Source organism: Lontra canadensis, unplaced genomic scaffold, assembly GCF_010015895.1.
Source record: "Lontra canadensis isolate GAN:19392208 unplaced genomic scaffold, GSC_riverotter_1.0 scaffold270, whole genome shotgun sequence".
Lineage (NCBI taxonomy): Eukaryota > Metazoa > Chordata > Mammalia > Carnivora > Mustelidae > Lontra > Lontra canadensis.
The window spans coordinates 103630-130519 of NW_022631264.1; the positions used below are offsets into that span (position 1 = coordinate 103630).

At 39.5% G+C, this 26890-nt stretch overlaps 1 protein-coding gene across 1 annotated transcript in view; it reads left to right on the forward strand.

Moving 5' to 3' along the window:
- The window catches only part of DIAPH1 (diaphanous related formin 1), a 93178-nt gene that overhangs the window by 4016 nt on the left and 62272 nt on the right, over positions 1–26890 (forward strand). The window contains 5 exon segments of the mRNA XM_032849948.1: positions 21957–21983; positions 22973–23128; positions 25794–25895; positions 26242–26372; positions 26544–26630. Coding sequence (XP_032705839.1) covers positions 21957–21983; positions 22973–23128; positions 25794–25895; positions 26242–26372; positions 26544–26630 — 503 coding nt within the window.

Genomic DNA, 26890 nt, shown 5'->3' on the forward strand with positions numbered 1-26890 from the left:
TTATATTTTCTGTGATATATAATGGAAGCTTAAAAGATAAAGTTGTACCACATACGATTTAGAAGAACAAGTTAAAGTCATTTTTATTAACAAGAAATGGTAGGTATTATAAAGAAAAAAAGGTTTGTATATGCAGATGGTTTTTCTCCCATTTTATGTCTCAGTTGAAGTCGTTCATGACTGCAGAAAGCATTTCGATTTGAAACAAACCATGTATTACTTACCTGTTTTTCTTTATTATGTTGAGCCTCCTCTTCCCACGCACTCTTGTTTGAAAGCAGTAGGAAAAAAATGTACCTCTTATTAATGAGCAAAGCAACATTTGGTGTTTGCCCCTACTTAGGGTTATATGACACAAAGCCAACCCTCTCCCCTTGCCCAGCTACTATCATTCCCTCTGTCTTTGTTTTTATTCCCTGTCTGCTTCTCTGAGGGCTGGTCCCAGTCCCATTGGCAGCTAGTCCTTTGAGGAATCAGGAATGGTAAAAGCGGTTGATACTAAAATTTCTTAAGCTTCAAAGCTAAAATTGAAAAATAAAGAATGTTTAAAGACTGGAAACATATTTTACCTTCTTTTCCACCTCTCTTTTACTCTTTCTTTTTTCGGGCAAACATTTTATTAGAGGATTCCTTTTTAATAAAGTAAAAGAATTACTGAAGGAAAAGAGAAGTGTTGAGACCAGTATTTTTATGAATTTTACCACTGATTACAGGCTAACTGGATGTATCATTGTTCTTTCAGCTTTGAGATTCTTCCATTCATTATTAAAGCTTGCTGTGAATGGTAGCCTTAAAATTTTAGTGTTGTAAGGGGCTTTAAATGTCATCAAGTCCAAACACCCACTCAGTGCAGCAATCTCTTCTTACATTTGGAGTTTGGAAACATCGGGGGCTATGGGGTGGATATTGGATAAATGAATGGAGGAATAGAAGCTAAAATGTTGGATTCTGCGTTTCCTTTAGTAAATTTCAAGATCTTGGAATAGCTAGAATAGTAAAAGAGGTTATATAAGCAGAATGGATACACTAGAAGCTATGTGACTGAGAGGGAAAAGATTGAAGAAACGCTCTGTGTTGCTTGGCTCACTGACAATCACAGAGTTTCAGTTTGTCCTATAAATATTTGCTTAAATTTCTTCCCTCTCCAAGAAGGGGGATGGAACAGATAAAGGAGAGACAAATGAAAGTTAGTATAATGAAACTGAATTAAGAGAAACACATGGCATTCTTATGTGGAATAAGTGTGTGAGGAGGGAGAGACAGAGAAAATGGAGAGAACCTCAAGCAGGCTCCACGACCAGCATGGAGCCCAGTGCAGTTCTTGATTTCACGACTCAGATCTGATTTTGAACCAAAATCAGGGGTTGGACACTTAACTAACTGAGACACCCACGTGCCCCTATGGAAGTGTTCTTATATGGAAGATAGGAGATTCCATCAATGGTGGTAGTTATAAGTGGTCCTTAGGTGGTAGTGAGTTTGGCATTTTGTTATGGTAGCGGATAGAGGTGGAGTTTATGGTGTCTTGGATTATTTTTCTGGATTTTTTTTTTTTTTTAAGGAATTTCTATTAAACCATGCAAGGCCTGGATGAATTTTAATTTAAAAAATTTTTAAAAAGATTTTATTTATTTAAGATAGAGTGAGAGTGAGACAGAACACACAAGGTGGGGGGGGCGGTGATGCAGAGAGAGAGGGAGAAGCAGGCTCTCCACTGAGCAGTGAGCCAGATGGAGCCTAGGACCCTGGGATCATGAGCTGAGCCACCCAGGTGCCCCTCTGGATTTCTGATTGTGTGATTTATTCCCTATTTTAGAAATACTGCTGTGTAAAAACATGGAATTTGTCATTTCCTTTTAAGATTTAACATACTTTAAGGATCCTGATTTATAAACTCCCTTTGATCCTGAAGGTCATAGAAAACCAAGAAGTATACCTTGGTATTGACCTTAAATCTCAGGTAAAGCTGCCTTTTTTTTTTTTTTTTTTTTGGTAGGGCTCTGTTTAACTTTCTAAAAAATTGCCAAACTGTTTTCCAGAGTGACTACCATTTTACATTCCCACAAACAATATATGAGTTCCAGTTCCTTGCTAACTCTTACTATGATGATCCTTAAATTTTAACCATTCTAGTGGGTGGGTAGTGGTATTTCATTGTGGCTTTTATTTGCATTTGTGTAGTGTTGAGCATCTTTTACTTTGTTTATTTGCTATCTGTATATCTTTGCTGAAGTGTCTGTTCAAAATTTTAGTCTTAAAATTTTTTATGGTAGTCTAAATGCAAGTCATTTGTTGGATATGTGTTTTAAAAATATTTTCTTTCTCCTGTGATTTGCCTTTTCATTTTTTTAAACACTGGAATGAAGAACAAAGGTGTTTAATTTTGAGGTCCACTTTTTTTTAACTTTTTGCTGTTTGTGTCGTATTTCAAAAATCTCTGCTAAAATCACAGCTCCTAAGATTTTCTCCTTCTGTTTTCTTTTAGAAGTTTTATAGATCAATCTCTGAAGTTCTCTACTTTTCTGCTGTGGATATGTTAGTTCTATTCCACTCATGCTGTTTGGGGTGTAAATTTTGACCTATAGGCAAAGACAGAACATTTCTGATACTTGGAATTGGGGAACCTTTGAGATTCAATTTGTCCTGATGGCATTTTCATCTTAATATGTGGTGTTAGAAACCTTTTGTTCTTGTGTACTGTGTGTGTTACTGTATAATGCTAGTCTTCCTATTTATAAATGTTAATGTATGTTCATCATCTTGATAGATAGGAAGATGAATTCATCCCAGACTGGAAGGACAGGGAGCAGTAGTAACAGCAGTAGCAGTAGTAAGAGCATTTGTTTGTTGCATGCTTATTACAGCCCTAGGACTCTGCTAAAGAGCTTTTGATTCATTATCTCATTAATTTCTACCTCAGTCTTATAGGCACTATTGTAATTCCCATTTTATAGGTAATTGAACTGAGACTTAGTGAGATCAAGCAGCATGCTTTAGCTCGTAGAACTGGGATTCAAACTGAGATCTAGCTGATTAAAAAAAAAAACTTATTCATTACATTGTACTGACATTTTATAAGCATCCAGTTTTTGCACCTGGAGTATAAAAGAGTATTCACTGCTAGGAATTCCATAGAAAATTTTGATGTCATCTGTTAAGTCATTTGATGACTGGTCAATTAAAACTGGGCTGCCCTCCAATTCATTTGGTGGGAAAGAAGTTTGGGTCTAGATGGACAAAGTGCAGTGGTTAAATGGCTAACTGCTTTTTGCATTTAGTCATGTAGACTTTGGAGTCTTTGCAAGAATTATAATTAAACCTTTCTTAGGCATGAAGAGGTAGCTATTTCAGTGTATCAAAACCAGTCTTTCTTTTGGCTCATGAGTTATTACGAAGTTGCCAATTACTATTTTTAAAAATGCAACCTTATCTTCTTTATAAATGAAACACCTCTAATAACATCACCTGTCAGTTGTTTTTAGTTGTTTAAACTGATGACAGCAGCAAGCAGTGGTGACAAATGAGAAGGAGGAAGTTGTTGTTAGACCACCTCTAATAGTTATCTTTTTGTATTTTATCATTTTTTTAATAGATTTTATTTATTTATTTGACAGACAGAGATCCCAAGGCCACCAGAGAGAGGGGAGAGGAAGCAGACACCCTGCTGAGCAAAGAGCCTGATGCGGGGCTGATCCCAGGACCCCGAGATCATGACCCAGGCAAAGGCTTTAACCCACTGAGCCACCCAGTGCTCCTCTTTTCTGTATTTTAGAAGTGGCATATGGTATCTTTAAAATCCTCTCGTTGTGGCCCTGAAACTTGACTCTAAGGATTGTGACTGGTTAATAACTCCAGGGTCTCTTCTGAGTCTGGGGCCTACTGATGTTTGTTCTTTAGACCTGGCAGTTATTTGCCTGTGGTTAATAATTAAGACATTGCCATAGAGATCTGGGTACCCGGAACTAGGATTTTCTCTATGACTACTGGCAGAGAGTAGAGAGTAGAGTTTTTCTTGTCTGAATCCACAGGGATCCAAAAGGCTAAAGATCAGGAAGTCATGTGGTTGTCCTATCACGTGTCCTGTTCAGCCCTTGCTTTTTTAATAAATTGTCATCTCAGTCATGTCAGTAGGAGAATGGGTAGGAAAAGCTCAGAGGCTATGGACACAGGGTGAAAGCTGTAGAATTTCAGAGAAGTGAAGGAGTTAAGTGGAGTGAGTACTGGACTGTGAGTCAGAAGAACTAAGTTTCAGAATCTTAGAATGCTGCAAGTGAAAAGGATGCTAAAAATTATTTCATTCAAACCCTTTATTTAGAAATGTGGGTCTAGGAAAGTAGTCTGTCTACATTTATAGCTAGACCTAGGAGTAGAACTCTTATCTTCCATTCCCACTGAAGTATTCTTTCCAAATATTGCTGTTTAGGCAGACTCTGCTACTGATTAACCATTTGAACTCTGGGCAAGTCATTCCACTTTTCTTGGTCTTTTCTTGTGATATTAGAGATTCAGCATAAATGATTTCAAAGGCCTGTCCTTATGTCCCAAATTCGATAAAAGATCTAGGATATAATTGTGGACAGTTACAATTAATTTCATAGAAGATGTGGAATATGTCTGCCCTTGGAGGGAAATACAAGGGTTGGCAGAGAAGAATGGAAGGGATTTCATGGTGTGGGGAGCGGTGTGAACAGAGGATCAGAGATAAGAATGTGTGGCTGTGGTAAAGAAAATGGCCCAGTTATAGCAGTCAAGAGGATTTATATGGGAGATCCGTCATTTAAGAAAGGTGAAGCCACTTCATAGGGATTTTTTAAAAAGATTTTATTTATTTATTTGACAGAGACACAGCGAGAGAAGGAATACAAGTAGGAACAGTGGGAGAGGGAGAAACAGGCTCCCCGCTGAGCAGGGAGCCCGATGCAGGGCTCTATCCCAGGACCCTGGGATCATGACCTAAGCCAAAGGCAGATGCTTATGACTGAGTCACGCAGGCACCCCCATAGGGATTATTTTATTCCTGTTAAGGGCTTTTAGGTTCTCTTTCTGTAGAAACATGCAGATAGCAGGACTGAAAATTAGTGTTTTATAGCACGTCATGGTGCATGTTGATGAGCAGTTTCTGGCCATGCGAATGTGTGGTGGTGACAGTAAATCAGCATATCCAAGAACAGAATAGATAAGTGTTAACGTTTCAGCAGATCATTTCTGATACCTAGATGGAATTTAGATTGTTAAGTTTTTTTGATTTACAATCCTTATCAATTTTAACACACCCATCTTTTCAGACTTTAAGCAATAAATCTAGATTTTAAAAATATGACTCTGGCTGGATCTCAAAACTGGATAGCCAAATTGTGGGCTCAGGTGGGAAATCCCACCATGGGGACAATCAGAAATTATCTTTGGGCTGTATTATTTCTTCTTAAAAGTTTCCTATAATGCCGTATGGGTTTTGCTTGCTTGATCTTTGAAGTGTTCTTTAATCTTTTGTGAATGAAAAAACCCCCACATATGTATTATATATAATATATATAGAGAGGGAAGAGGCAGCTTTTTGGGGGGATCTTATTTCTCATGTTGCTTGTGAGGTGCCTAAGCCCATTGGTGGTGTTTTGCTCACATTAGCAATATCCTCTTATGTATTTTAGTTTTAATGTTAGTCTTGGGAGTCTTGAGATGATTTTCAAGGTCCTCCATTTCTATGGTCTAATGTAGGAGATTGGCAGTTTAGAAACATTAGTCCTCTCTGACCAAGGGAACTGAGGTGGAGAGAACCACTAATGTTAACTGTATCTGACCAGAAGAACTCTGTTGAGAAAAAAAGTTTATTATTCTTTAGAGATAGTATGTTCTAGTTTTGTGTTTAATGAAAGAAACTGTCTGTAGGATTAACAATCTCTGCGTTATTTTAGATAGTTCTGCCAACTTTCAAACCATCATTTTGAAAGGGAGGGTTTACAGGGCTGCCAGCTTTCAACATTATGAATGAGAGCAGTATTTGACCCAGTTCTGTAGGGATTGTTAGCATACATTTAAAGTGAATAATTGGTAAGTCCCCATATTATTTTAATCTCTTGGTATCATGGTCTTTTAGGGCTATGTAAAGGTTTACCTAGAATATTAGATAAAGAAGACAAGGATGAGTCTCCCAAGTCTTCAGGATACGTCTAGGTCTCCACAGAAGGTGCTAGTGACCTTTTTTCCCCCCTTCTAAAAACTTATACTCCTACCCATAGCTAATCTTCAATTTCTTCATTTGGTTGTAGAAGCAAAGTAGAGTGAGACTGTTCTAAAATTCTCTCATCATGTCTGTATGCATGGGACCTACAGAGATATTTTTAGTTCTGTTAGTTTTGTGAAAGATGTGTATTGGGCTCCGCAGGGATAAAGTTTCTAGTGATTTCTTGATTCTTGTATTTTAGAAAGATGGGAGTTGGCTTTAGTTGGCAGCTCTTTGCATCTGCCAGGGCTTGTTCGTTACTTACTTCTAGGCCCATGGGTGACGTCTGTTTCCTGTGATTGAAACCACAAGAAGAAGTGGTGAGAAGCCACTGTAGGATATGCACTATCAGGCAAGCAGCAGGCATTGGGCTACCCTCAAAAAGAGCAGTAGTAAACTAAGCACAGTCTTTAAGGGCCTCTCAAGAGACTATAGAAATGATCTGATCCAGCTTCCTCATCTTAGTATGAGGAGGCCACTGAGGCCTAGAGGTACTAATTTGCTTCAGGTCATGTATTTAGGTGACCTAGCTTTTAGACTATTCATTATTATTTTAAAAAAAGATTTTATTTATTTGAGATAGAAAGTGATAGAGTGCACAAGCAGGTGACAAAGGCAGAGAGAAGCAGACCCCCTGCTGAGCAGGGAGCCCCATGCGGGGCTTGATCCCAGGACCCCAAGATCATGACCTGAGCTGAAGGCAGACTCTTAACTGACTGAGCCACTCAGGTGCCCCTCATTATTCTTTCTTCCATTGCTTTGTTACCCCTAATTTTCCTAACTGTGCCCTGCCGGAGTGTTTCCTTAAGCAGAGTACTACTGGAGAAGAGTAAATACTAGTGGGCATTTTAAATATGGGAATTGGATAATGTTGCTTTGCTTTTAGGTGCTGTGCCATGGTTTTTTTAACGCTCTTTTTTTAAAAAATCATATACATATATTTTTAAAATAACAGTATCTAGACCCCAAATTTCTACTTTTCATTTCTTATTTCACTTAGTGTGTGAATATTTTAGTCATTATGTCTGTGCACAAACGTTTTTACAGAGTTGCAATTATAGCTTACACAAGTTTTTTGCTTTTAAAACAATGTATCATAAACATTTTCTAGCTTTCTAATCTTTGAAAAGTGTTACTTTTGTTATAAATGGAAATGTATTTTTTATTATAAAAGTGAAACACCTATTTATAAGAAAATATAGATGTGGGGGTTGCTGGGTGGCTCAGTTGTTCGGTGTCTGCCTTCAGCTCAGGTCATGATCCCAGGGTCCTGGGATCAAGCCCCGCATCCGGCTCTCTGCTCAGGGGAGGGTCTGCTTCTCCCTCTCCCACAGCCTTGCTTGTGTTCCCTCTCTAGCTGTCGCTCTCTCTCTGTCAAATGAATAAATAAAATCTTAAAAAAAAAATACAGGTGTGTATGTAAATAAAACAGTCCCCTACCTTGCTTTCCATTTGTTATTTATTTTTATGTTTACATTTTGTAGCCTAAGGACTTTGGCCTGAAATTGTATGTTTGTGTTAGAACATACTTTTAGAAATTATAGTTTGGAACTATCAGCAGCACCGTATTTTAACTCTTACTTGTATTTCTGGTGATAGAAGAATAATAAGATTTCACCTCCTATTCTCCTGCTTCTCTCCCCTGCCAGATTTTCTCAAAATCAGATCTTATTCTAGATTTAAAGAAAATGTTTTCATACGATCATGTCTGTGTAATGTAATTTTTGGATCAGTTAAGCTGTTATCAGTAGGGTATGATTATTTCTGGTGTTTAGGAATGATGTGTGGATAGGGAAAAAGGAGGTGTAACCATCATTTCGAAATGAAAGGTTTGAGAATGGGATTTAAAACAAGGTGGCCTCATTGGTCCCTGTATGTAGAAGTAATATCAGCTGCAGGAACTTCCTGTCAGCCAGGCCTTGGGTGTGTCATACATGTGCTAACCCTTGAGGAAGAGTAGATGTCCTGCTACTCACATCACAGCAAGGGAGGAGAAAACAGTTGCTACGGAGATTGGGAAACAGCATTCCTGAGTCACTGACTGTTTCCAAATGAGTGGACAACACCCCCTTTTTAAAGGAGCAATTACAATCTAAGCTCAGGCAATAAAGAGAAAGGCCCACACTAAGAAAGTGAAGAACAAGGATCGGTATTTGCAACTGGAGAAATGTGCCGAAATTTTGGGAAAATAGGTTAACATTAGTTATTGTTTTCTATACAGGCCCCCGCCCCATCTGATGTTCCTATGAAATCTTTCATAAACCAAAATGACATAAAGCAAAGAAGCACTTACCAGTAATTTATATGGAAACATTTTCGAGCATTCCTAAAAATAACCTCTCAGGCTTTTCTGGTAACTTCGGCTACATCTCACTAACAGAGGCACAGAACAAATGGAGATAAAGCACAGATGCTTACAGCCACACTTCAGATTTAGAGTGGCCTGATGTTGAGATGCTGAGCGTAGCCCTGCTCGGGGTGTGCACTGCCTCTCGCATAACAGTTCCCTGCAAAACAAATGCTGGATGCTATTTTCGCTTTTCACCCCCCCCCCTTTTTTTTTTAATAAAAGTGAAATCTTTTAAGGATTTCTTACAGTTAGCAAAAACAGGTACTGATATAGGTCTTCAAAAAAGCAAAGTGGCCTAACATGAACTGTTGACAAGTGGGGGATACTGCTGTGTGTGTTCAAAAGTTTTATCAGAACCTTAGGATGTTTGAAAGGGAGGAAGTTTTGCTTACTGATCTCTCACCAGATGACAGAATATATGTGCACTTCCTTCCTGACAGCAGAAGAGATGGTCCTGTCTGCCACACCTTGTGACACTTGATAGGAAACTAGGCCTTCCAGAATATGAACACTTTCTCTGTTGGCAGCTTGTTGTCCCAATCCATGGGTGGTTCATAGTGCAAGGGGCTGGCAGTTAGTTTGGATGGACTTGTCGGGGGAATGCAATGTTCCCAGCCTGGTTTCCACCTGCTCTGCTGAGCTAGAATAGTGAAACCTGAGTGGACTTCCCTTCTTTTCTCTAGGCTATCAGCTATCTGGGATGCAGGCTATGCCAGTCCCGGGCTTTAAAATGAGCTGAGCGGTAGGCAAAATGTTACCTTCTCCTTTTCCCTAAGAGGCTTGCCTTCTTGAACTAACAGAGGACTATTCGAATGTATTTTGACCTGTCAGAGGATTGAATCTTAATGTTAAGATAGTTTTCCTTCATTTTAATCATAGCTGGGAAATGTGGTTTATTTGAAAGCAGACTCTCACCAACTGATTTAGACAGTTGTATGGAAATTGAGTTTGTTCCTTTGCAATTCTAAGTAAATTGCTTCAGATTTACAACTAAATTACTGAAACAGGTAATGATTAATTACCTAATGTTCTTTGTAGGACATTTCTGGCTCATACTTGACAAACATCACTGCCTGGAATCTCTAAAGGCATCCTGGGTGGGATCAGTAAAAATATACTGGCTCTGGAAGGCAGGGGTAGATTCAAAGAACCCTCTTAATTAGGGCTTTTTTTTTTTTAAGGTTTATTTATTTATCTGACAGGGAGAGACAAAGCACAAGCACAGGGAGCAGGAGAGGGAGAAGCCTGACTTGGGGCTCAATCCCAGGACCCTGAGATTGTGAGCTGAGCCGAAGGCAGACCCTTAACTGACTGAGCCACCCAGGTGCCCCAAGAACTCTCTTAGTTAGGTTTAAGAGCTCTTGAACTCTCCTCTACTGTGTTCCTTTATTTTCTTATATGAATTTTAACAAGCTGACTATCTAGTTCTGAGTTGAGCTTTGGGGCTGCTAAGGCAGCATGAAACTTAAATGGATGAGCTGTGAAGGTCTGACTCCTTTAGCAGTTTTCCTATAGTGATTATATTGAGCATGAGTGAGCCATCTCCGTTTCTGGGGACTGCTATATAATCTTCAGGTTTCTTTCCCTCAAGCCCATTTAACTTATTAATCTAAGTTAGCTTTATAGTTGATGTTTCTCAGTTCCTGGTCATTTTTGTGCCTTGCATTTAGTCTTCCTTTTTCTTGGAGATACCCGTTTTCTCTTCTTTTCCTCCCCTCCCTTCCCATCTCTTTTCTTTCCTTTCTGGAAGTGGGTACTCCAGTTCTGCACAACTCTTAGGTTTAGGCTTTTGACATCATTAAGTAGTGATGTCAGAATCTATCTAGTCTGTTTCTCCGCAAATGGTAGATGAAATACTGACTTAATTCAGTGTCATCCTTGGGCCATTCTTTGAAAATGGAAGGGAAAGTTCTCTACATTTGAAGTTCTGTACATTAGAAGATACCTGTTATTTTTTCTCTCTAGTTATAATTGACTTCTAAACGAGGAGTGGAAATTGAAGAAGGGAGGCTGAAAAGTGTCATATGTTCCATCATCATATATTATTTAATTTTTACAAAGCACTTTGCAAAACAAGGTGCTTTCCATCCATTTTATTACGTTTCATACTAGCCTTATGAAATGATACAGTCCTCAAGATAAGAATGCAACTGTGATAAAAAGAAAAACTCAGCCTGCCCTTACTGTCGCTCGGTGGAGTTGTGACAAATTTTTTGTCCGAGCTGGGATGGGATTCATTGGTAATTAAATTCAAGTGCACATGATAACTTCCTGTTACCTAAGGAACTATCCTAAGGAGCTGAATGTCATTACTGTGATAGAATAAAGAGACGAATCAGAGCCAGACCATGCTCTCTGATCTGTATGATTCTGAATGACACATACCTTACCTGGTCCTTCCTGAGGATCTGAAAGAAGATTGTTGTTGGATTTCCATTTTACCTATAGGTGGCCTGTGTCTTAGGGTTTACTGCTTTTCAAAGGATGTGGAAGACTCCCTAGGTGACATGTGTCCCATAGTTGGATATTTTCCTCAAGGTCAACGCAAAGTGTGTCAAGTACCAATGAGCATCCCCTGTTCTCATGTACAGGGAAAGACATGACTCTTCAAGGTGTGGTCTTATGGTTGACTGACCTGTCCATAACAGTCACATTGTCACAGACTTTAACTTAAGGAATTTCCTAAGTTTGCCTAATTTGAGTAAAGGAATTAATGAATGAATATACTATGCTTAGGATTATGCTCTTAAACCTATACTGATGCTAATTCTTAAAATATTTATTAAATAGTGGCCACATCAAATGAACAAGACATGGGTTCCTGCCCCTAAGCAACTTACAGTCTGATCCCCAGAAGCAGTTACAATAAACAATCTGATAAAAGATATTGAGAGCCTGCCCTTGGTACGTTCTTTAGTTCTTTTTGTGAAATGACTGACTATGGCTAAATGTATAGTTGATAGATGTGGAATAGTTTTTTTCCTTTTGTTGTTGGAGCACAATGTCAACTAGTCCCCTCTTCAGGTGTGTATTTTAAAACAAGTCTTTATGTAGTAATAACATTGCAGTTACCTTACAGAATGATCTCTTACCACTCCACTTTATGATCTCATAGTTCCCAGGAGATGTGTGTGTCTGCTTTGGCTTTGTTTTTAATAAATAAGGGAACCAAAGCATGAAGAATTAAAGTGATTTGCTCAAAATTGTACCTGTAGTTTTTTAGGATACCATAAATAAATAAACCAGGAGTCATAGTCTTTTTCCTTTAGCCAAAGTTCTAGATAAATTGTAATTTTGTCAGTTTGTTTAATGTATTAGTTTCCTCCTGCTACATAAGAAACTCAACAGTTTAAAGCAAAACCCACTTATTAGCTCATAGTTCCATTAGTCAGAAGTCCAGCATGAATAGTGTCGCTGCATTCTCAAGAGTTGTCAGAGGCCAGTTCTGATCTGGAGTCACTTAGGGAGAATCTGCCTCCAAGCTCATTCAGTATCGGCTGAGTTCGGTTCTTGCCATTTGGAGCCCTTTATGCTCAAGTCAGAAATGACATATTGAGTCCTAGTGTCTCTAACATCTCACCTCAGACTTAAAGGGCAAGTGTGATCGGTTCAGGCCCGTGCAGATTATTTCCTTTTCTTAAAAGTAAATTGTGCCGAATAATTGAACCTAATCCCAGGAGTGGTATCCTGTCATACAGTCCTGGTAATTATACAGGATGCATATGTCAGCTAGGAATCTTGGGGAACATCTTAGAATTTTATCTACCACTCTAAACATGTCCCTTACACTAGATTAGAAAGCCCTTGAGCAAGGGTGGATGTCAGAGAGGGAGAGGTATGAGTTGACCATCCTGAGGCAGTTAGTGAATTGCTTTGTGATTATAGGTATTTTAAGAAAACCTGTAGTTCCAAGGGAGCCTGGGCCTCTGGGCCTCTTAGAATCTTCTGGTGGTAGTCATTTAGCCAAGAGCTCTGATATGTGTGGTATTAGCCTGAACAAAAATTTTTTAAAAGGTGGAAGAAGAGTAGTGGAGGAATGAGCAAAAGAAATGGGCGAAGGAGATTATGAATTTGCAGTTACAAACTAAGTCATGGCGATAAAAAATACAGCATAAGGAATATAGTAATACCGTAATACCTTGGTGAGCGTTTGATAACATATGTAATTGTCGAGTCACTGTGTTGTACACCTGAAACATACTGTATATCAACTATACTTCAGTTACAATTTTTAAAAAGATTAAATATGTTAGTCTGAACAAAGTATTTGGAAAGTACTGAGATACAGGCTTGCAACTGGAGATTTATATTGTCTGCATGAGCCACATGTTTCATAAGATTATCATCCATGATTAACTGTTCTTGTGAAGCACCATGGTAGGAATTAGAAACACTTTTTACTATGTAATATACTCTGTTTAAAGTAAAGTTTAATCATATTCTCTTATTAGATCTCTGCCAACCTCTTTGCTGCTAAGGATACTACCTCACTACTTTTTGTTTGGCTATGTGAACTTCTTGTGCCAAGAGACCATCCTTAATTGTTAGAGAATTCTGTCCTGTTTTCCTGCTGAGTGGGAAACGTTAAAGATTCAGGAGTTGGGTAGAGGTGAGTCAGTCTCTGGAATGATTTTCTTATAGCCTTGAGTTTCAAAATTTGCCAGTTCCATTGCTAGGCAAACAAACAGAGGTTACCTGTATCTAAAAGACTGCCGTGTTTAGTCCCATCTACTTACTTTTTAAAGATTGATTTATTTATTTCTTTAGGAAGAGAGGCAGCATGTGTGGGCATGGAGGGGAAGGGTAGAGTGCTAGGAGGGGGAGTCCAGCCTACTTGCTGAGCATGTAGCCTACCATGGGACTCAGTCCCACTACCCTGAGATCATGACCCAAGCAGAAACCAAGAGTTGGACACTCAACTGAGTGTGCCACCCAGGGACCCCATTATCTACTCACTTTTTAAAAGCTGAAGTGTTAATAGATATAACCACCACCACAACAAATCCAGTATGGAAGAGAAGTTTTATAGTTCATTTGCATTTATTATGATAATAATCAGGGTATGTTTCATAGTCATTAAGTCATGATTAGTTTTGCCTCACAAGGCATACCTTGGGGTCTTTGGACTTTTTTATTTTTGGTTTCTTATAGAAGCTAAACTGTGTAGTGTCTAGGAAGTTTATTTCCTGTAGACGGTAACCAGAAGATTTATCTTACCACATATTACATTAGGATGTGGTGAGTGAATCAGAGCCTTGAATTGTTCTCTAGAAGGGGGACTGAGGGGACAGCTTTTCATTTTTATGGTGATGGATGGTCTTAATGCAGAGCAGTATCCAGCCAAATATATTGTGTTTTATTTTTAAAGTGTATTTATTTTTGATCATGTTATTTTTTAAAAAGATTTATTTATTTGAGAGAGAGAGTGGAGGCAGGGTAGGGGCAGAGGGAGAAGGAGAGAGAAACTCAAGTAGACTCCTTGTTGAGTGCAGAGCTTGACTCGGGGCTTGATCTTATGACCGCAAGATCAGAACTGAGCTGAAACCAAGAGTGTACCCTTAACTGAATGGGGCATCTAGGCACCCCATTTGATGCTGTTCCTTTTTTTTTTTTTTTTTTTAAGATTTTGTTTATTTGACAGGCAGAGATCACAAGGCAGAGAGACAGGCAGAGAGAGAGGAGGAAGCAGGCTCCCTGCTGAGCAGAGAGCCGGATGTGGGGCTTGATCCCAGGACCCTGGGATCATGACCTGAGCCGAAGGCAGAGGCTTAACCCACTGAGCCACCCAGGCGCCCCAATGCTGTTACTTTTGATGCAGTGCAGCTTTGAGCAATTTCTGTTCATTTGAATAAGATTTGATAACACAGAGCATCTTTTGGAAAAGATGAAGGTCATTTTGGTAAATGCCATTTTGTTGAGCTCTTTTCTGGTACCAGCTAACGACCTTTAGAAATAAATTTTTTTAAATATATATTTATTTACTATATATTTTACTACTTAATATATTTTGTATTTATATACTATTTAATATATTTTACTATATATATAAATATATATACTTACTATATATATTTACTATATATTTATTTACTATATATTTATTTATTTAAGTAATCTCTACACCTAACTTGGGGCTCAAACTTAAAACCTCGGGATCAAGAGTCACCATAGTTGAGCATCTAGCAAGGCTGTAGTGAGGGTCAAGTACTAGGAATCCAAGAAGAATATGGTCAGAGGAGTTATACTGCTTTATACTTTCTTTTTCTAAGCTTACCGTGGCCAATCTTAGTTCTTCTGGATAAGTCAAACTAGAAAAACTCTGTGGGGTGGAGTTGAGTGTCCTTTAGGTCCAGGCAGTAGACCAAGGAAGGAAGGGAAGAAATTATTAACATATGTTTCCAATAAGCCAAGAATCTGTCCGGGTCAGACTCACCAGGTATTACCAATTTAAAAGCCCAGAACAAAAGTGGATGATGGTGGTGACAGTATGGGGAGTCAGGTCCCACAGTCCCCTTTTAATTGTCCTCTCTGGCAAAGAACAGTCTTCTAGAATCTTTTGTCCTAGGGATTTTCTTTAGCTCTTTCAGGCGTTAGGTCTCCTGTTGCTGTGTTTCAAGTCCTTTACTTCTTGGTTTGCTCCCTCATTTTGGTGGAGCATATCCTATAGTAGCTTTCTGAGGTGCATGGGAATAAATTTTTGAAAGCTTACCTTTCTGAAAATGCTTATACTGAACTCAACATTTGATTGTTTTGTTGGATATAGAATCCTAGGTTTGAAATTATATTTTTCATATTTTTAAAAGCCTTGTTCTGGAAGGTGCCTATGTAGCTCAGTCATTAAGTGTCTGCCTTTGGCTCAAATCATGATCCAGGATCCTGGGATTAAGCCCCACATCAGGCTCCCTGCTCAGCGGGAAGCCTACTTCTCCCTCTCCTACTCCCCTGCTTGGGTTCCCTCTCTGTCAAATAAATTTTAAAAAATCTTAAAATAAATAAATAAAAGGCTTGTTCTGTTGTCATCTATCTTTTGGTGTGTTGTTAAAAAACCCAAATTTGTTCTCGTTACTTTCTATATGACCAATTTCTCTCCCTTCGGTCGCATCTTGTAGAATTTTCTTTGTATTCAGTGTTTTGAAATTTCACCATAATATGCCTCTGTGTGGTCTATTTTTATCCATTCTGCCGGAGACATACCCTTTGGTATTGGGAAATATTCTTGGATTATTTCTTTGGTAACTTTCTCCCCTGTGTTCTCCTATTTGTGTATTGAACCATCTTTGCTTATCTTTTCTCTCTTATTTTTCCATCTTTGTGTTTTTGTTCTGCTTTTTGGGAGATTTCCTCAATTCTTAACTTCTAGTCCTTCTATTGAGCTTTCTCTTGAGTTTCTGTTCTCTTATCTTCAACTTCTACAGGTTCTTTTTCGTCTGAATGTTTCTTTTTAAAATGGCATTATGTTCCCTTTTGTGGATATTAGTGATTTTGAAAATCTTTTTGCATAGTCTGAATGACAGCCCCCCCCCCCGCCCTGCAATCTTACGTTAGTCTAGGCGTTTTTCAAATGTCTGATAAACTGGGTTGTCTGCTAATGTTTAAGAATGAGGGCCTTACGGGGCACCTGAGTGGCTCAGTGGGTTAAGAATTTGGCCTTTGGGGAAAAAAAAAAAAAAGAATTTGGCCTTTGGGGCGCCTGGGTGGCTCAGTGGCTTAAAGCCTCTGCCTTCAGCTCAGGTCATGATCTCAAGGTCCTGGGATTGAGCCCCACATCGGGCTCTCTGCTCAGCGGGGAGCCTGCTTCCACCTCTCTCTCTCTCTCTGCCTGCCTCTCTGCCTGCTTGTGATCTCTCCCTGTCAAATAAATAAATAAAATCTTTAAAAAAAAAAAAGAATTTGGCCTTTGATCTCAGTGCAGGTCTTTTTTTTTTTAAGATTTTATTTATTTATTTGACAGACAGAGATCACAAGCAGGCAGAGAGGCAGGCAGAGAGAGAGAGAGAGAGAGGGGAAGGGAAGCAGGCTCCCTGCTGAGCAGAGAACCAGATGTGGGGCTCGATCCCAGGACTCTGAGACCATGACCCGAGCCGAAGGCAGAGGCTTAACCCACTGAGCCACCCAGGCGCCCCAGTGCAGGTGTTGATCTCAGAGTCATGAGTTCAAGCCCCATGTTGGATGCCATGCTGGGCATGGAGCCTACTTTTTTTTTTTTTTTTTTTTTTTTTTTTTGCATGGAGCCTACTTTAAGAGGGGAAAAAAAAAAGGAAGGGACTAACTGATTGGAAACTCAAGATGCACAGGTAAAGTATGTTAACCATGCACTTTACTCTAGAATAGACCTGTATAATAGATATATAATGTGAGTCCCACATGTAATTTCAGATTTTCTGGCAGCCACAGAAAAAGGCAAAAAGAAAAAAGCAAAAAGAAACATGTGAAATTAATTTTAATAATACTAATTTAGGTAATCCGATATACAAGATTTTAGTATGTAACAGCATTAATGGGATGTTTTATATTGTTCTTAACACTAAGTTGGACTCCAGTGTATGTTTTACATTTATAGCACATCTCAATATATATGCTAAATTTTTGTTAAAAAATAGTTGGGGTATATTTAAAGATTTTATTTATTTTAAAGAGAATATGAGTGCATGGGGAAGGGGTTGGGTGGGGAGTAGAGGAGGGACAGAGGCAGAGGAGGAGGATGGGGCAGGCTCCACACTGAGTGTAGAGCCCTACATGGTGCTCCATCTGACAACCCTGAAGTGACCTGAGCTGGAACTGAGAGTTGGATGCTTAACTGACTGAGTTACCCAGGTGCCTGAAGTTGAAGTATATTTAGATTTGATAAAATTTATGGGTGAAAGTAGATTCACATATCCAGGATATTCCAAACATACTTAAGTTTAATAATAATAATAATAGTAATAATAATATATTGGTTTTTAAATTTAAATTTATTTAAAATTAAATACAATTTGGGGCATGTGGGTGGCTCAGTCAGTTAAGTGTCTGACTCTTGATCTTGGCTTGGGTCCTGATCCCAGGGTCCTGAAATTGACCTCCACCCAGTGTAGGAACTGCTTCTTAAACAGCTGCCAGCCAGTCTTCTTATTTTAGGCTCCTCCTCCTTCCAGCCCCCATTTCCATAGGTACCTCATGATGCTAATTCTTGTGCCTTTTGATAGTCTTTAAATATAATTACAATTGGTTATTGTGTTTTCAGCTTTCTTAGGTCTTTTGGGTTTACCACTAGTCTATTTCCCAGCTTCAAAATTTGGTTGAAGTTGTGCTGTTCTTACTCTTCCCAACCTGATAGTCTCCTTCCTTACATCATTGTTTTCTTTCCAAAAAGAATCTTTTTCTGTAGATTTAGAAGGTTTTCAAAAGGGGAGAAATTAGGTGCTTTGTTCAGTCTACTGTCTTTTATCTAATATTTCCTATTAATCTGTATTCATGAGCAGATTTTGATATTTTTAAAAAGATTTCGTTTAGTATGTATGCCTCTTTCAGTATCTATAGTTAAAGGTTTTAGAGGAAGACTCAGGAGTGACAGGAAGATGAAGTATTTAGTCCCAACAGGTTAGGAGAGGAAGGGTTTCGTTTGGGGGTTTGGGGGCAGAAGAGAATTGACAGCAGGCAAGGAGGATGGTGAGAGTAGAAGCATTAAGAGACAGGTAGGGTGATGAGAGAAAATGACAAAAGCTTGGGCATCTGGGAGGTGAGGCACAAATACAGCTCCAGGAGCATTTATCTTCCTGGATACCCCTATTTTTAGTCATTTATACGTTTTATGATCTGGGAATTCTTGTTCTTTATCTCAGAATCCACAGCACAACTAAGGATATAATTAAAATACTGAGTAAAGCTTACTGTTTGCAAGCATAGTATACAGAGATCTATAAGAAAAACGCATAATAGTAAGTAAACAATATGTCCTCAGTACACTCTAGCAGCGGTCTACATTTCAGTAATTGAATTTAGCTTGCTCTTGGGTGTTTTGTTGGGTTTTGAAACAGAATTTTGCCTATAGGGTGATTCGCTTTGCTGGTAGTTGCTGCCCTCTGTTGGACATTTTGGGAAAGTTCAACTTTGATCCTGTAGGCATCATTTTTGCTGTCCATACTCAAACTGAGCGCTAAAGTGTGGATAATTTTTTTAAAGTAATTAAATCTGTTTTTAGTAATGCACCAAAGAAAGCAAGAGAATGTGGTATCTTCCTTATTATGAAAAGATATATTCACTTTTGTTTCTAAAGGCAAGAGTATGGGCCTTAAATGGGAACAAGGCAGAAGAATTTGGGGAATGCAAAGATTTTAGGCTTTGGAATCTGAAGACTAGAGTTCATACCCAGCTTGTTTCTGATCACGTGACCTCAGTGATTTACTCTACCTGTCTAGGCTTCAGTTTTTTTCATTGACACAATGAATTGATTTCAGAGTTTTTTCAGGGCTCTTGGCAGTTTAGGAAAGCAGCCCCAGATTATGGTATCTGTTCGTAGGAAATACAATGACTAAGTCTCAGGCTCTGCCCTGAAGGAACTTAGTCTGGAAAGGAGCAGAGGAGGCGGACAGTCAAAAGACAACTGTAATCCACAACCAGTGCCACGAGACAGACAAGCACCTATTACAGTGGAAACATAAGGAGAGGTACTTGTCCAATTAGAGTTGGTATCCTACTGCAGGGCCTGTTGGAGTTAGCCTTGAAAGCAAAGTCAAGACTGAGGGAAGGAGCAGCCTAAGGAAAGTCTGGGGTGGTGAGACAGCAAGATCTGTTTGTGGACCTGTAGCTCGTTCAGGATGCCCAGAAGGTAGAGTTTGAAGTAGAGGGTTTGTGACAGTTGGGAGCCATTGAAAGGTTTTAAATGAGGAAATACTGTGGACATTGTGGCATTTTAGAAAGATTACCCTTGGATACAGTATGGAGAATGGATTGGTGTAAGGTAGACTGGACTGGAGGCAGGGAAATCCGTTAAGAAGCTTTTGCAGTAAGTCGAGCAGGCAAAAGCTTACATAGTGGTAGTAGGGATGAACAGAAGAGAAATGAAACTAGGCAGAAGGAACCGGTTGCTGGTTTCCTTTTCTTTAACTTAGCCTGCAGCTGTGAGCAATCCAACTGGCACTGATTCATTAGCCCCAGGTTCTGTTCCCTGTGTTACATCCATCCCAGAATTGTTAGGGTTGTTGCTTGGTGCTGAAGGAACATTTTGAGTTTGGAGGACAAGTTTCTGGAAGCAGTTACTCTAGGTGCACTTAAGTTTAATCTTGGCAGTGGTTATTGTTACTGAGTATTGTACATACTCATCCTTTTTGTAGCTTGTTTCCCCTGTGAATAAGGATGGTGACAAAAGGAAGTGTTAGTCTCCTTCAGTGTTGCTGCCTGCTTCACCATCCTTCTGCCTTCTCTTCCCAGTAAGAGGCACACACAAACTAACTATAAATTCTGTTGATGCTGAGCAAGGTTCTTAAAGCTTCAGGTTTGTGATTAGCCCTCAGTCAGTGGAAGCTTGACCTCCTCTGGACCATGGAGGGAAAAGTTGATTCACTATTTAACCAGATATAATCAAAGTCTGACGTGGGGAACATGAACATAATGGTAGAGATTTTTTTTTATCCGGAAAAAGGTTAGTAAAATAGCTCTGTGGCAGGGTGAGAGCTAGTTTTTCTTTCTTTTCTTCTTCTTTTTTTTTTTTTTTTTTTTGTGGGGGAGAATTTTTTTTTTAATAAAGATTTTATTTATTTATTTGACAGAGATGACAAGCAGGCAGAGAGAGAGAGAGAAGAGGAAGCAGGCCCCCACTAAGCAGAGAGCCCAGTACGGGGCTCGATCCCAGGACCCTGGGATCATGACCTGAGCCGAAGGCAGAGACCTTAACCCACTGAGCCACCCAGGTGTCCCATCTTTTCTTTCTTTCTTTCTTTTTTTTTTTTTTTTTTTTAAGATTTTATTTATTTGACAGATCACAAGTAGGCAGAGAGGCAGGCAGAGAGAGAGAGAGAGAGGAGGAAGCAGGCGCTCTGCTGAGCTCAATCCCAGGACCCTGGGATCATGACCTGAGCTGAAGGCAGAGGCTTAACCCACTGAGCCACCCAGGTGCCCCCCCCCCTTTTTAAGATTTTATTTATTTATTTGACAGAGAGAGAGACAGCAAGAGAGGGAACACAAGCAGGGGGAGTGGGAGAGGGAGAATCAGGCTTCCTGCTGAGCAGGGAGCCCGATTCAGGGCTCCATCCCAAGACTCTGGGACCATCACCTGAGCCGAAGGCAGTTGCTTAATGACTGAGCCACCCAGGTGCCCCTAGTTTTTCATTAGTTGAAGGTTAGTCAAGAGGCCTTTACTATATATATTCTTGTAAAAACATTAAGATAAAGAAGTACGGTTTAAAATTAGGTATTAGGACAAAGAATTCTGCTTTATCATCCCTGCTATTTTTTTTAAGTACAGCATGTATATGGAAGAGAACATAAAACACAGAATTATTAAACCAAACACCCATGTAATGATCATCCGTGTCAAAAAATAAATATTGTGAGCACCTCAGAAGCCCCTTTGTCCCTTTACGTAGGCACAACTTGTCCACTCAGCCCAACTAAGCATGGTTTTGACATTTGTGATAATCATTCGTTTATAATTTTACCTCCTAAATAATAATATAGTTGGCATGTTTTTAAGCTGAATATGAAAGAAATAACTCATTTAGTTTTAATGTTTGTGAGTTCATTTAATTTCTCTGTGTAATTGTTCCCCATTGTACATGGTACCAGGTTACCCATTCTACTCTTGATGGCTCTTTGGATTGTTCTCTGTTTTAGATATTGTTATAGTTTTGCTGTGATCATTCTTGTTACATACATCCTGGTACATACATGCAAGTTTCTGCAGGATAGATTTATAGAAATTGATGTGTTGAGTTGTATATGTGTGTATTTAATTTTATTAGATAATGCCATGCTGTTTCCCACAGTGGCCATAGCAATTTACATTACTGCTGACTGTGTGAGAGCTCCCGCTGCTCTCCAACCAGACAGACAAGAAAATGTTTGCCATCTGTGAGAGTGTGAAGCGATATCTCACTGTGGTTTTAGTTTGCATTCCCTCGTTTACTGATGAAGTTGAGCATGTTTCATATGCATAGTGGTCATCTTAGAGTCCTTGAGGTTCTCTACTTGTTTTCCCCGCCAAAGAGTCATATGTTAGTGACCTTGAAACTCCTTCATGCCCCTTACATGGGAGAATGTGGTAAGGAATAGTTTGCTGAAATCTTTAGGTTTTAGGAAGTACCTTAGATCCTTTCAACTTACTGTTTTTCTCCCCCCAACCCATTTGGTGTTGGGGAATTCCACTGATCTATCTTCTTTTTCTTTTCCCTCCTTTTTCTTGTTTCCTAGACTCTGAAGCGGCTCATGGCAGATGAGGTAAGGAAATTTTGTTCAGCATGTGCATGTTCCAGCTCATTTCCTCCACTGTGATATTTACCACTTGTCATAACTTTGACTTTCTATAACTTGAAATGGTGATGTTGGTTCTATTCTCAGAACCTCCCCCAATTTTTCCGAACTCTTTGCTCTGTGTTTGGCCCATTGCATGCATCCCCCTGGGACATTTCATTGGCTTCCAAGGGTAGCCGCATTCTTTAAACTCATAACTGACTTGCAGTCTGAATGCTACTCCCATTGCTTGAAATCCACAATGCTTGAAAATACTTACTGTTATTTTCAAACAGGTAGAGCTAACAAACTTCAGCTTATTGGTGGCTCTTTGGTTTGAGCATCTGTACTTGAGGTTTGGGGAATGGGTCATGAGTCTTGGGTTGGCAGAGAGACAGCATATATACCCCGAAGTACACTGTATTCTTTGCAAAGGGGATTTTGAAGACCGTATATTGAACTTTTGCTGCCTCTATAACACAGGGGCTTTGGAGTGTACAGAAGAAATGTACATGAAATGTACAGAAAGTAATGGTTCCTGGTTTTAAGGCATTTACTTGTTTTTTCTTTATGACCTATACCTACTAAAATCTGTGTTCATACTCACCTCTGGAAGGGAGGGACCCTCTGAAGGAAACAAATGGCATTTTACTGAGCAAACTATATGTGAGGTGTTTTCAGTTCTGTATTGCTGAAGGGCTTAGAAATGGCCAGAGAACTCAAGAACAAGGTATTCTCTTTGTAGAGAGGTTTCAAATCTTAATACTTCAGTCCTCTTACTTTTGGATGAAGATGAGAGTACAGAATGAGTACACTAAATTAGGTAAGAGATTTCTTGTTTTAATGTTAGAAGAATCTTAAAGTGCCCACAAACCAGAGGAACCATGCACGTATAAGAAGTTAGAGAGTTGACTACTTCATGTGTGGTTTGTTGTGTGAATGAAAATGGATCGCTAATAATTTTTTCTCTTTCTCAGCTGGAGAGATTTACCAGCATGAGAATTAAGAAGGAGAAGGAAAAGCCCAATTCTGCTCATAGAAATTCTTCTGCATCATACGGGGATGACCTCACAGCACAGTCATTGCAAGATGTTTCAGATGAGCAAGTTCTAGTACTCTTTGAACAGATGCTGGTAAGTTTTCCACCCCAAAACTGCTTTTTTTTCTGAAAATGCATTTGTGGGCCTGGTGGGCACTCTTTTGGGCATGATCCCCCTTAATTAGCCCTTAATTACAAAGAATTTCAGGTTTAACAGAGAATGTTTTAATAGTCCTATTAACAAAGGGACTAAATATACAAGCACCAGTCCATAGATGGAAATCAGTGAGTTAGACTTGGACATGTCTAATGGATGCCCACCTTGTTAATGTCCTTCGGCACAACAGTATGTTAACCACAAAGACCTTAGGCAAGTGGATCAACTCATGTGGTGGTGTGGAGACCACTTTTGGGTTAGCTAGGGTGGATAAAGTTTTAAAGCATTTGCAATCAATTTTATATGAAAGGAGACTGAGGCATGGAAAGTCATCATTTACCCACGGTCTTCTATTTAGTGGTGAATCTGGAGAGATAATTTTGATGCTGTAATTCCTAGAAGACCTTTAAAGATTGTCGATGAAGTCAGTTGAGTAATGAAATGCACAGGGATGTGACTTGATTTCGTGTCCTCCGTGAGGGACACTGAGTGAGCAGGACACTCAGCGAATGCACAATAGTGCTAATAGGTCTGGGAAAGTTGTGAGTACATGATTCCAAGGTTTCCTATGACCTATATATTGCCTTGATAGATGATCTCAGATTCAAACAGAGACTAGCGGCAGGCCTAACTTAATAAAAGCATGGGCGTAAAATTCTTAACACTGGGCCTGGTATATAATAAACACTCAGCCAGTACTATTATTCTTTTTCACTATAGATTTCAGTTTGTCTCTCAGTCCAAGTGCTGTGAGAGCCTAAGACCATCTTTTGGGCTTGGATTGCAAATGTACATGTTTTCAGGGCCAAGAAGGCAGGAACAATAAGTTAAGCCAGATAGCAAGTGATGAAAAGGAGGAGGGACTGTGGTCAAATGCAGAAGGACTTCAGGTGTTTTTGTTAAGAGGGCCAGGCCACAGTTCAATGCCGGTAGCTTCTGTAGCACTCCAGTTGGAAATGCCCAGTAGTACCGGATATTTCTATTTTTCTAAAGAAGTCAGAAATCTTCAATTCTTGAAAAACAGTAATTGTTTAATAGTATCAACTATTATAGATAGCATTCAGATTTTACCAGTTGGTCATTTTCTTTAAAAAACTGTTCATTCAGGGGTGCCTGGGTGGCTCAGTGGGTTAAAGCCTCTGCCTTCGGCTCAGGTCATGATCCCAGGGTCCTGGAATTGGGCCCCTCATCGGGCGCTCTGCTCAGCAGGGAGCCTGCTTCCTCCTCTCTCTCTCTGCCTGCCTCTCTGCCTACTTGTGATCTTTGTCTGTCAAATGAATAAAAATAAAATAAAACTGTTCATTCAAATCACAATTCCACATAAAGTCCCTTGTACTAATGTTCTTTTAAGTTTTATTTCATCATAGGTTTTTGTCCGTCTCTTTTATCCTTGATATCACTATAAAAAATTGGTGGAGGAAACTGACCCATAGAGTTACACAGAATCTGAAATTTGATGATTGCATCCTTTATATAAAGTCTTCCAGATTTAAAGTGTTGAACTAGCTAAGCAAAACGTACCGTGTCTTTGGGTCTCATTCAGCCTGAAGGCCCCCACTTTGCAACTTCTGTGTTCAGTATATATGTAAAAGGAGGAAAAAAGCACCAGGAATTGAGTCAGAAAAACATCACACTTGTTTTACTATTTAGGGACAGTGTTTCCTTCTCTTTCTCTCTCACACACGCACACACCTGGAGACAGAGAAGAACTGGAATGTATCCGTTTTTCCCCTACCCTTTTCCCATTTCAAATAATATTTTGAACTTACTGGGTTAAATTTATGCTCACTGAGGCAGTGGGCTCAGACACATGGGCGTACACGTAACAGGCTCAAGTTGAGCCTTTTCCTCAATACCACATCCAAGTTACATCTGTTTGAGGGACTTTATTACAGGGTTTCTAGTTCTTTCTTCGTGGGAAAGGAGTTTGTACAGAGACTGAGTTAACCAATGCTAATGGGTGTTTACACCCTAGAGTGGTGCAGATCTTATGGATTTGGAAGATGCTGGTCATCCAGAAGAGATTCTTAAGACCATCCCAAGTACAAAAAACATAATGTGTCCTTTTGTTTCAGTAATAAAAAATAGAATTTTCATCTAGCTTAAGAGTATATATTTGTTAGGAAAAACATTGTGTATAAAAGTGTCTGTAGGGGGGCGCCTGGGTGGCTCAGTGGGTTAAGCCGCTGCCTTCGGCTCAGGTCATGATCTCAGGGTCCTGGGATCGAGTCCCGCATCGGGCTCTCTGCTCAGCGGGGAGCCTGCTTCCCTCTCTCTCTCTCTCTGCCTGCCTCTCTACTTGTGATCTCTCTCTGTCAAATCAATAAATAAAAAAATATTTAAAAAAAAAAAAAAAAAAAAAAAAAAAAAAAAAAAAGTGTCTGTAGGAATTTAGGCTAAAATGTTAACCATTAACATCCCTGAGGAATTTTCATAATCCGTAAGATCTTAAATCTCAAGCGATCAGGAAAATTTACTGATTCAGTAAGCATTTAATGTGTTTAACTCTTGACTAAGTATACTAAATATTAAACACTGAAAACTTGTAAGGAATTTGATGCAGTTTTATTTTCTTCCTTTTTTCCCCCCCTCTGTCTACTAGTTGGATATGAACCTGAATGAGGAGAAACAGCAGCCTTTGAGGGAGAAGGACATAATCATCAAGAGGGAGATGGTGTCCCAATACTTGCACACGTCTAAGGCTGTGAGTCCTGGGGCAGGTACCCATGCCATGGGACACTCTGCCCTTATCTTGGACCTGTTTGTTTTACCAGTGTTGTAGAACATTTTATGTCTACACCAGTCTTATTTTATTCTGTCATATACTCATGTTTTACTGTCATTCAAGTTACTGTTATTAAGATACTTTTTACCTCATTCAGTCTTCATGAAGTGTGTGTGGGGAATGAGATGGGAAATTCTGTGTCCCACAGAATTTGGTGCTATGTATGATGTGTGTTTGGCTTGATATTCAAAAGGTAATGACTAATGCTAGTCCAGTTTATGACTGCGTCCAGTATTGACTGATCTTCCCGTATGTTCCTGCCTAGGGCATGAGCCAGAAGGAGAGCTCTAGGTCTGCTATGATGTACATTCAGGAGTTGAGGTCAGGCTTGCGGGATATGCCTCTGCTCACCTGCCTGGAATCCCTTCGTGTCTCCCTCAACAACAACCCTGTCAGGTGAGGATTCTGAGGCGGTAACAAGAGTGAGATCCCAGGGTTAGGATTTATTGGTGGGTATCGAAGATCAGAGGAGTGAGGATGTTTGAGAGTTCTGGATTGGGGGTAAAGAGTTGCTTGGGTGGATAAATATTGATTTAATATTGCATTGTCTCTGTTGATTCCTTATAGCTGGGTGCAAACATTTGGTGCTGAGGGCCTGGCCTCTTTATTGGATATCCTTAAACGACTCCATGATGAGAGAGAGGAGACTCCTGGGTGAGGACTTCCAACTTCTGACATATTTTCGGTGGAGGGTAGTAGGGGACTTGGCTGTTTGCTCTATAGGAGAAAATGGCACTAAAATGAGAAATTGTAGACTAGGAGAATATGCTGTTAGTTGCAAAGAGGGTTTGTCTTTGGGCAAACTAGAGGATGAATGATGATTACAGATATAGCAAAGGGAAGAGGAACACAGTGGATAACATAGGCTGTGGACCACATAAGATTGTGGGTCTGCCAGCATAGGTTCTCACCCA